We start from the raw sequence: 12427 nt of genomic DNA on the forward strand, positions 1-12427 counted from the left end.
TTTTCATGAAAAACTTTTCAAAATAAGTTCTTGAAACATGCGGAAAGTCGGTTCTGCGCTTATCCAACGTTAAATGATATCAGATAAGTAAAATAACACACATCAAGTGACGTTGGACATAAAGGAGACCAATGTTTTACTAGATTAACATTGGGACAGGAAGAAACCGACATTAAGTGACATCAGGAATAGTCTTAAACAAATCTTAAATTTGATATTTTATTTATAAACATGTCATCGATAACTTTTAACATTTTTGTTCTCTTTCATAAATATTAAGTAGGTGATGTTATAGACACTTTTTATATTAGTGTTACGTCATTCACAATAAGAATATAAAGAAACCCTTATCCAATTTTACCATTTCATAAAGTAGGTCACCAGAATGGGATCCAACACCCCCAGATTTCATATTCATTATATATTCAAATATCAAATATTCACTTATAGTTATATCATTTTCACAACCGTATGTCCAAATCACAAAACGTAAAAGCATATTATTTTGCATTCTTAGAAATCACTTCTACCCATGACCTTTTATCAAGAAAATTGTGAAAATAAAAGTTATAAATTTTAACGATTAAAAATCATCACAGATAAAAACTTTGACAATTAAAATAACAGTCACGCTTACAAATGTTAAAAATGATTTGTAATAAAAATATTTTAAAAACTGGTATTATTGTTAAAAAAGAAAAATAAATAAACAGCGATTAAAAACTACTAAAAATTTATTCTTGATAATATTTTAACATTTTTATAGTTAAAAATTACCATAAAATATATCATATTTTTATAATTAAAAATGGTCAAAAAAATTTTGAAATTTTTTTAAATGTTTTAAAATTCCGAAAAAACATTTATCAATTATTTTTTGTTCATATTATAGCCAATATTTTAATTATCTATTTTATTTAAATTTATTTTTAAAAATAATAATAATAATAATAATTTCATCATATTCTTAATAAAAGTCTAATTGTATTATATACAAATATCATTCTATTTTGTAAATATTGTAAACGACACCTAATAAGAGAAAATAAGAGAACATTATACTTTCAAATATTTATGAAAGTCCTTCCACTCGAGTGGTGGTTAAGGGAAGAAACTTGGAAGTTCATATTTTACAAATATTTACATGTCCAATAAAAAGGACTAACTCTATAAATCATTATAAATAACCCAATCCTCATGAGATATTTAGATATTTGATAAGAAGAGTTGAACCCACATAGTCTCTCTCACTCTTCTTCCTAAATCAATCTTATTTTTTTAAATTGTTAAGAGAAGAATCAAATCCATAATTTTTCCCTCTTTTTCCTTCAATCTAGAGTTGTCAAAATGGATTGGAATTTGCGAGTCAACCCGACCCACCACAGTTATGCGCTGAGTTAGGTTGAAAATTGCTTACAAATTTCAGTACATGTTAATTTTTTACTCGATCCACCTAGAACCTAGCTCCCTGAGTTGAACATGTGATGAAACGGGTTGACTTACCAACCCACAAATAAAGGATCATACAAGTTATTTTTCTTATGTTGGGTTTTGCATTGGAGTCAGGTTATGTTGTTTTTTTAGTCAACACATTGATAATTTGTATTTTTTTTATTTATTTTGGTTTGTATTTGGAGTTTAACATCTTTTTGGGTTGTATTGAAGTTTATTTAGATTTTAATCAGGATTATAATTTAGTTTTTTTGAGACTAAAGAAAAAAATTGTAATTTTTTAATTAAGTAAGACACTGAGTCAACCCGTTTAATCCAGTAACTCGCGGTGGATAAGATCGGGTACAAATTTATTTAGCTCGCTAATAAATAAGATGGGTTGAATTGATTCACTAAATAATCAACCCGTGATGGATCAAACTGAACCGAACTAGATTAAATTATCCGTTTTGACGGCTCTGTTTCATCTAATCACCGAGCTACCTTATCATCATTCCTAGAAGAAATATAGTCACCGAGCTACTTTATCATTCCTAGAAAAAATATAGTCACAATCTAATCACCGAATTACCTTATTATTTCTAGAAGAAATATAGTCACCGAGCTACCTTATCGTTCCTATAATAAATATGTTATTCATTCATTTGAACTGTTTTTTTTTTTATGTGGTGCTGCAGAAACGATCCAGCGACTACTCCCCGAATTGGATATATAACATCCCATAAGGCAGCAAAAAAGGAAGTCATTAATTACTAAAACCTTCAAATGATATTGATACCTTTCTGAACCAAATATTCTCTTTTTCTCAATGTTTTTCCTTTTAAAATTGGTTAAATTAAAAGCTCCTCTCAAAGCAGTGATTGCATTAAAGTTGTTTTATTCAATCTAGAAGCAATTATCACCTCTTCATGCAAAACAAAATTGTTGTTGACTCACAAAGTTAATGAAATGGAAGCCAGAAAAGAAACCAAGAAACAGGAAAGCTAGAAAAACTAGAAACATGCAGTAATTAAGTTGTTCATTGATTAAGTTGAGGCTCATACAACAATACAACTCTTCTTTTTACTTTCTTAATTTTCTTTTGTGACTTTCATCTTCATTCGTTAATTCAGATATTTCGACCATGATATATTCATACCAGACCCTATTTTCCACTCATTCACTATTTAAAACCTTATTATTAACTTAAATAGCCATTGCCGACAAAAAAGAAAAAAACTTAAATAAACATTAACTGTAAAGCAAATGCAACTGAATTACAGATTCTGAAATAACCTCCATGCATGTCAACCAATTTTTGCAGATTAAGCAATTCTAGGTTAATTGAAGTTTCATCTTATGATTTTTAAATAACAGACTAATAATGACACGAATATAAGGAGAAGAGTATTTAATGGTTCACCCTTTTGCCATTTCAAACCAAGCAATCACACCACCGCCTGAGAGAAATGAATAGGGCCGCACTAAAAGAGAAATAATTTTAAATTTTTTATGACGAACAAAATTAAAAATATCTTTAACAGTTTATTAAACTGCTAAAAAATAATAGACGTAAAAAAGTACCTTTTTTTTTAATGAGCACTCCTCTAATTAATTCCTTCCTCATATATAATGCTTTTCATCCACAGAACTTACTCTACTTTTCTAAAAAAAAGTTCTTCAATTCTACACTTCACTATTTCCCCCTCACTCCCTCCTTTTTACTCTAAATATTAGAAACTTATGATATAACCTAAGCAACAATTCCTCCAACTTTTATTTTCTCTTATGTATTGTTCAAAGATTTTTTATTCTTGTGGCATTTTGTTAATTGTTTTTCCTTCTTATTTATCCCTTCCATGGCTCACAAATTTAGATGGCTTAACAATCTTTGCACATTTTTCATCAACACTTAATGGTTTTATCGAAATCTATAATAGTATTAGGTGAATAGGAAATGAGCTATAAGGTTGAAAAGAAATGGAGAGAATAGAAAAGCTCGATAAAGATAATATTGCGAAGTTCAACGGAATAAATTTGGCTAATATTTGTTTCTTGGTATTGATAGAATTTATTTAATGAAGAGTAATGATCTAACCATTTTACTCGAATGTCATAAATAAGAAATTTTGTGTATTTATTTATTATTAGTAGTACTAATAATTAATACAGTAATAATTTTTATCATGCGCATTGTTATAATTAGTATAACAATAATAATTGCGTGTTAGTATATATATAATCAGTATACTAATAGTTTTAGACATACCTATGTTAGTATAATTTTAACTATACATCAGCTAATAATTAAAAAAACTATATATAATTAGTATAATATGTTAATGCATTAAAATAAATTTTTAAATAATAGAGACAAAGAACAATAGGTCACTTGTTGACTAATTTATATACAAATTTATAAATTAAAAATTATTGATTTTTATATTAGTCATTATTATAAATAAAAAATTTATAATTAGTGATTGACACTACTTTCAACTAAAAATTTTAAGAAAATGAATTTATAAGTGTTCAATTTTCTTATTTTTTTTAATATAAGACTTAAACTTATACTTGAATTCCCAACAAATTAAATTGTAAATTGATTAGTAACATTAATTACGAGAAATAATGATAATATACTTTATCTTTTATAATATATTTTAGGTTGAGTAATTTGCAGGTAATCCAATTTGTACATTTTCATGACAAAGGATGACTGAACTCACAAGGAACAATCAGCAGGCTTAAAGGACACAGTACCAGCCTGGAGATCATATCCAACCCAGAAATTGAGTTGAGCTATGTTTCCAAAGAAACCCTCTTCACCGGGAAGCATCGACAAACACACCACATGATCAGCCACCCAATAGAATGTATTAATTGCCTTTAACTTCACATCCCCTCCCTTAAAATGTGCTGTGATAAAGGGAAATACGATTTTATCTGGTTCACCAATCTCATAACAATGTTTCAAAACACCATGGGGGTCAGCCACCTTTGGATGCCTTATTGTCTTGTCCAAAGCAGATACCAAACCATTATAAAGTGCTGGTGGCAGAAAAGTGAACGTGGTTCCAGAATCAATACGCACATTTCCCTCAGTTACATCCTCTTGCTTTTCAAATTCAATCCTCTTTTGATCCCCTACACTTAAAGCCTCCAATGTGATTCTGTATACGAAAGAATTTGTTGCCAAAGGAGTTCGAACCACTTCAGCACCAGAAACCACCGCATCTTCACCCAAAACAATCTTGCTGGTGTTGTTCCCGACATTGGGAGCTAGACAATAAGATAATTTTCTGATACCAAGTTGAGAAAGTAGTGAAAGCTTGCCAAGACCAAGACCAATGATGCCTCACCCAACCGGCGGGAATGTGCCAGCACTGTCGTGTGCACACCCAAATACAATTTTCGAAGAAGTAATAGGATTTTCGTTTCCGTCGCCTATGGTTATGGTTTCAGTGGCAAGGTTTCCCGCAGTGTGAGAATGATCAAAATAATCGTAATAATACTGACATGTGCCCTAGGGCTACATCGTGGAGATTCTACATTTTTTGAGCTGCAAAATGAGGAATTGCATGGTAATGTGTGGTATGATTTGGACTTGCGAGGATCAAAGATAGGAGTGTTTTGCTTGTAACATCGTATGCATGGCTGGCACTGTGTCCATATGAGGTCACTGCCTGTGTCAGCATAGCCGACAACCTCAAACGGTGGAGTTCCGATGGAATATTTCATGTAGTAGGTTGCGCCGTTGGTTTGCATAGAGGCTTTTGTTTGGCCATGGCTACGGTTAGCGTGTTTGAAAAAGTTGACGCCGTCTACTGAGTGGTGCAAAGCATTGCGCAAGCGATCTGGTGGGTGAGTGAAAGTCCCACGTTGATATAATAGACAAAGTTAAACACTATATAAAAATAAAGACCCATAGCAATATTGTCTTAAGGTTTTGGAGTTAAAGTGATGTCTAAGGTTTTATATATATAAGACTAATATTTAAAGTGGTGTCTAATGTCATATAACCATATAGAACCACAATCTCGATGACCATGACCATAACCCATATCATATATGAAAAATATATATAACTTATCTATCAGGGTCGTAGACGGGTGACAAAGGGGAATCACGGTGAATGAGTTGAAGAGTTGTGGCTTCAGAGAAGATGAAGAAATTAATGATTCCTAAGAGACTTAGGGCAAAGCAAAGGGAATATTGTGATTTAGGGCTCATGGCCATCTTATTATCTTCGCAATGAATTCAGATGAAATGGGATAACTTGAAAGCTCAATTTATAAAGACAATGTCATTAATGACTATTGTAATTTCCTTAATGCTGTTACAAAGTTATTAATTATAAATTCATCGACAATTCACAAAATTATTTTTTTTATTAAAATTAAAAGTTAAAGTTGATGTGAATCCATATTAATGATGGTGAATATACATCTACTCTATAAACTACAATTAGAGAATAATAAATTTGGAAATCTCTGATAAATTTCTATAATCTATTGAGTACTCAGTAAATCTTTTTTATTTTCGTCAATTAAGTTCCTGTTATTAACTTTTTTATGTTTACTGGTAATGTGGAGGTTAGATAGGTGACGTGGTTATTATCTTATCAAGTAACCTTACTGATTTGTCGTTACATGTCATATTTCTATAATTTCATAATTTTAATATTTTAATTTAAAATTATATAATTATAAAATAATGATTTTGTGAAATAAAAAATAATAATATATTTTTAACTTTTATTCAAATAATAAAATTATAATTTTAAATTAAAATAATAAAAGTATAATTGTCTAAGGATCACTATTTAAAAAATTGTTATTTCTTCATAAATATTATTTAAAGAAATTAAACATGATAATTAAAATTATAAATTTCAAAATAAATAAATGTAAATTATAAAAATATTAAACATTTAAGTACACAATTATGAAATATAAAATTATAAAATTACACAAAAAATTAAAATTAAAACATTTACAATTTGATAATTTTTTCAGTATCTTCATAATTTCATAAAAATGTAAAATTATAAAAATATAACATGTGGCGACTACTAATGAAGATAACTTGAAAAAATAATAACACATCCTCCACTTAATTGAAAAAAAGAATAAATTTATTGAATACTCACTAGATCACAAAAGTTTATCAAGAACTCAATTGAAAGTTCCAAAATTTGTTAATGACTTAAAACATAATTAAGCCAATTTTAAATCATACTAAATACATAAGTTAATATAAGAGACTATCCTTTTAAAGGACAGAGGGAATTTTTTATATATATTTTAAAAATATATTTATATATTATTTTATTATTTAAATTAATTTAGTTTAAAAAACCATTTTTTTCAAATTTGAAGATCAGGTTTTCATCCTCTTTTGTTATTTTTTTGTTTTTCTTTATTTGGTTTCTCTTTTCTCTACCTTTATCACTTTCTTACCTCTTCTTTATATTTCAATTTTTACCGTCAATCTCTTATTATTTTTTAAATCAAATTTCACTAAGGCGATATTGACGAGCTAATGAACATTTTGAACAAAATAATTTCTTCTTTTGACTAAGTTGATTTTTTACCCATTTTTTCCGAAGTAAGATGTTTTCCTTTTGTATGTAACTTTTATGTTATAGGCATATCTCTATCATATCTCTATCTGTTAAAGATCATACAATCATAATAAGGGATGACAACGGGATGAGACAGGGCGGGTTTCGCTATCCATACTCATTCCCGTAGAAAAAATTCATCCTCATACCCATATCTAAATCCAACGGATATAAAACTTTTGTCTCATCCCCATCCCATCCCACCAGGTAACAGTTATAATCTTGTACCATCCATCACCAGTGCAGGAAGGGCTTTTGGCCCCGGTTGTTTTTGATATTCTGCCCCGGTTCTAGAACCGAGGCATATTAGGGTGAGGCCAAAAGGGATGGCTTTTGGCCTCGGGTGTGAACCGAAGCCATAGAACTACTCTTCTACCTCGTTTCTACTGTGAACCGAAGCCATTGTGTCAACGGTGGCTCAGCCGCGCAATGGAGGTGTTCTCGTCCGCAACAGCGATTGTCAATGGTGGTTTGTGAATCTGCAGGGGTCGCGACAATGTTTACAGATTTGGTTTTTTGATTTGCAGGTTTTAGAATCACAGATCTGGTAGAGGTGGTCGCAGGTTTCGCAATCGCTTTCACGCACGTCGCTTTTGCTTCACCCACTCCTCCACCACCATGCGCGCCATCACCGCCGTGCGCCCAAAGCTGGTTTGCTCGCTCCACTGCAGCGGCTCCACTGCACCACCTGCTCGCTCCACTGCAGCGGCTCAATGCCCACCGCCGCCCTCGCCTCATTGTGCGCCTCCAAGAAATCTCTCGTCGAGGTTCAGTTGCGGGAAGAGAGGGAGGAAGGAGTTGCGGGAAGAGAAGGAGGAAGGAGTTGCGGGAAGAGAGGGAGGAAGGAGTTGCAGATTCGCGGCGCGGGGAAGTAGAAGGGTTGGCGAAATTGAAACCCTAAATAAACTCTATGGCTTCGGTTCCTCTAACAACCGAAGCCATATACCCCTTTTTGGCACCGGGTCTTGTTGGACCGAGGCCAAACACCTAATGACTACTTCAGTTTTTTTAAAATGCAGACCCTTTTTGGCTTCGGGTCTTGTTGGACCGAGGCCTATAACACTCTTTGGCACCGGTTTTACGCGAACCGAGGCCTATAGCTGTCTTTGGCTTCGGGTGTTAGCTGAACCGAGGCATAAAACTTGGCTGAAATTGCAAAAATGCCACCGCGCCATTATATGCTTCGGTTCCTGGCCAACCGAGGCATATAAGGCGAGGTAAAAAGGAAATTCTGCACTAGTGCATCTTCTTACTACTTTAATATTAATTTTAATTAATTTTATAAAATAATAAAAAATTACGATAAATGATGCATAATATTATCAAATATTCAATATTAGGAGAATGATGAGGTATGAAGGGTTTATCTAAAATGAGGTTCATATCAAATGTATCTAGAAAATTATCCCTTCTGATTCAATTGTTGAATATTTTAAGTCATTCAACATGCATACTCTTACTAAAGGTAATATTTATTTTTTTAATATATTACTTTTAATTACATTATATTTCACTTTCATATATATATATATATATATATATATATATATTATTGTCATATTTTTTTGGATTTGTGCTAGTTTTGAGTAGAGAAAATGATTAAAGGATTTTTTTAATTAGAAAAAATAATATTATATATCAAAAATATAATTTGTCCTCCTAAAATTTTTGTCCAAATTCTGTCACTATTAATATATTAACTACTCATTTTTTCCTGGAGAATGATCATCACATGATAATTTATCTTTATAGTGTAATTTTATATAGGACAATCATATTTTGACTACCAAATTTTGACAACTTTCTCTTACAACATGAGGTGTATCTCTTAAGTAGTTTTGGAATATTGAGAAAGAGAAAATGGAAAAATGGAAACCAATCAGAAAATGACACCTAAGGTTGTAAGAGAAAGTTGTCAAAATTTAGTAGTCAAAAAATCATTTTCCTTTTATATATGGGATATCAAACATACTAACATCGTGATTATGCACTTCACTTTCATTGTCGCCCTGAAGTGTAAAATCATCATAAAAAAACTATACTCATTAAATGTCACATCCATAGAGATATAAAATTTCTTTGATTGTGGATGGTAAGCACGATAACCTTTTTGAGTTGATCCATACCCAACAAAAACACATTTTAAAGCTCGTTCTTTAAGTTTTGTGTGTTGATGTGGGTGTAAGTGAACATATATAACACATCCAAAAATATGAGGTGGTAAAAAGACCATAGAAGGAAGGATACAATGATCAGACAACATATCTAAAGGCCTTCAAAAGTTAAGCACATTAGAATATGTTTAATTAATCAAATAAACAGCCGATCTCATAGCCTCACCCCATAAATGAGATGAGACATTACCATCTATCAAAAGTGATACTGTCACCTATAATATATGTCTATTTTTTCTCTCATCCACCCCCATTTTGTTGTGGTGAATAAGGACATATAGTTTGATGTAAGATGCCTTTGGAGTTTATGAACTCGATTAACTGATCAGTCTTAAAAATATTCCCCTCCATTGTCTGATCGAACGACCTTAATATGTATGTTAAATTGAGTAACTATCATATGATGAAAGGAACGAAACACATTATACACATCACTTTTATGTTTAAGCAAATACACTCAAGTTACCCGAGTACAATCATCAACAACACTGATAAACCATGTTTTTCCATTATGTGTAGATTGTGGGGTAGGGCCCAAACATCTGTGTGGATTAATGAAAAAGGAATCTGTCTTTTTTTTTTTTTTTGCTTAAAGGAAACACATCATAATGAATTTTTGCCATTACACAAGTTTCACAAATAAAATCAAAGATATTGCATTTATGAAATAGTGATGGAAATAATTTTTTTAGATAACCAAAAGAGAGATGCCCCAATCTTCTATGCCATAACCAAATTTCCTTTTTGTTTTTATCTTGTATGTATTCATTTGCAAGACAAGCCAATGAATATTCCTTTATGGGTTTGTTGTGAGACATTTTCAAGATAATATCGTCCTTCTCTCTCTACCACTGCCAATCTTCTCCTTAGAATGAATATGAAATAAAGAATGGGTTGGGTAAAATAAGGCAACACAAGGAATTGATAAGGAGGGTGAGAGGGATATAGTACCTACACTTTCAATAGGAGATGAGACCCCGTTAGCATTAACAATAGCAGTTTTAGAACAATTAGGGTAAAAATTAATAAATTTATGTGGATCACAAGTCATATGATCAGTAGCACTTGAATAAATTATCCAATCACCACCCCTGGTAACAACTGAAAGATTAAGAGCAGAGTTAGATATACCTGACTTGGTCACAAATCCGACAACAGTCGAACTATGACTCTTGGGAGTAGGTAGCAATGGAAGTCCCAAAATCATGTTTCTATGATTGATTTTTATCGAAAGAAGCCATCCGAAATATTAAAATAAAAAAGCATCGTAAAGGTAATAATCCTAAATTATTTAATATCCTAAATTAGCAAGGGATGTCGGTGTTTGGCTCTGATACCATATAAAAATGATTTAAAGAATAATTCTGATGTATTATTTCAAAGAATAGTGTACTATATATATATATATATATATATATATATATATATATATATATATATATATATATATAAGAGTGTTATAATTTCTCATGTATTAAATGAATGACAGTTGCACACATTTGCTCATAAAGGTAATAATCCTAAATTATAATTAATACAATATTTGATTACATAATATTTGCTAATAGAATATTTGAGATATCTTAACAGATAAAGGTGCTAACATATTCAAAATATTGAGGTTTATTAATTTTTTTAAACATTTGAATTTATATACATATATTTTTTTATTTGTTTAATTTGTATTTTAAAAGGTTCTATAGTTTTGTGAGAGTGTTAAATATTCCATATAAGTTAGTAAGTTATAGGACAATTCCAGTTTATTACAATTCAATCTTGAAATAAATGTTCTTTTAATTTTATTATATCTCAATTCATTTTCTTTGAGTCCATCACTAGTGCAGAATTTCCTTTTTACCTCGCCTTATATGCCTCGGTTAGCCAGGAACCGAAGCATATAATGGCGCGGTGGCGTTTTTGCAATTTCAGCCAAGTTTTATGCCTCGGTTCAGCTAACACCCAAAGCCAAAGAGAGCTATAGGCCTCGGTTCGCCCAAAACTGGTGCCAAAGAGAACTATATGCCTCGGTCCAACAAGACCCGGTGCCAAAAAGGGGTATATGGCTTCGGTTGTTAAAGGAACCGAAGCCATAGGGTTTATTTAGGGTTTCAATTTCGCGAATCCCCTTCTTATTCCCCGCGCCTCTGTAACTCTTTCATCTCGACACTCATCTTCGTCTTCGCTGCCTCCGACTCCACCGTAAAAACCCTCACCATCAACGCGCCCACCGCTCTCCTCACCGTCGCCGTTGCCAACGCCTTCGCCCTCGTCGTCGCCGTCTCTGTCAGCACAAACGTTTTCGGTGGCTACGTCAACCCCGCAGTCACCTTCGCCGCCTTTGTGAGCGGCAACCTTACCTGGCTCCGTTGCATCATCTTAAAAGAAAAGCTAGATTCCTTTGTCCGCCTCTAGAACCGAGTCATTGAATCTCAACGGAAGCTTCTGAAGGCGTCCACGTGAGGTCCGCAGAAGCGGAGGACGACATGCCTCCTTCACCATTTTCCCACTGAATGATCAAAAATGGAAAACTTCTACATCAACTACTGAAAGGGGTTCAGAATTTAAAGATGATAACTGCCATCTATAATCAACTTGCAATTTCAGAAAAAGACATTGACATTCATGCAAAGATTGAACATAGTTATTGGTGTTGTTTGTGCACTGGAATATCTCCCTCACTGGAATACCTTGAAACCCTAATTGCATTCGAATCGAAACGAAACGCCGTCGCCAAGAATTGTGCAATATGGCCTCGGTTCATGCCATAACCGAGGTAAAAAAGAGATTTTATGGCCTTGAGTGATAACTGAGGCCAAAAGGAGAGTGCCTTTTGGCCTCACCCCAATATGCCTCGATTCTAAAATCGAGGCAGAATCACGAAAATAACCGAGGCCAAAAGCCTTCACTGCACTAGTGCATTCTATCATCAATTGACAACTATTTGAGATATATGTATTCATTCCAAATTAGTTTTCAGTTGATCCTATGCGTTATAAAATGAATTAGGTATGCACACCTGAATATGTCAGCAACGAGACTTTATCCTAATTTTGATTTTCTAAAATTTTCAAAATGATTTTTTACAACATATATTTTTATAAATGATTTTAGTAAATGTATTTTAGAAGATAAAATATAATTAATTTTTTATAAACTTAAATTTAGATATTTCAAAATTATTATATTTAACTACATT

At 32.1% G+C, this 12427-nt stretch overlaps 1 protein-coding gene across 1 annotated transcript; it reads right to left on the reverse strand.

The window, feature by feature from the left end:
• Positions 1 to 4156: 4156 nt before the first annotated feature.
• LOC114175448 (probable aspartic protease At2g35615) lies at positions 4157 to 5199 on the reverse strand. Its single transcript, XM_028060206.1, has 2 exons — positions 5076 to 5199; positions 4157 to 4713 (listed from the first exon to the last, which is right to left on the reverse strand). The coding sequence occupies exons 1-2, from the start codon at positions 5197 to 5199 to the stop codon at positions 4157 to 4159; spliced, it is 681 nt and encodes a 226-aa protein (XP_027916007.1).
• Positions 5200 to 12427: the final 7228 nt, after the last annotated feature.

Source organism: Vigna unguiculata, chromosome 3 (assembly GCF_004118075.2).
Source record: "Vigna unguiculata cultivar IT97K-499-35 chromosome 3, ASM411807v1, whole genome shotgun sequence".
Lineage (NCBI taxonomy): Eukaryota > Viridiplantae > Streptophyta > Magnoliopsida > Fabales > Fabaceae > Vigna > Vigna unguiculata.

Excerpts from the sequence above, each read along its gene's own strand:
- LOC114175448 (XM_028060206.1), bottom strand. The coding sequence starts at position 5,199 with ATGCAAACCAACGGCGCAACCTACTACATGAAATATTCCATCGGAACT. Across the intron at positions 4,714-5,075 it reads GTGCCAGCCATGCATACGAT|CTCCCAATGTCGGGAACAAC; the intron begins GTTACAAGCAAA and ends CTTATTGTCTAG.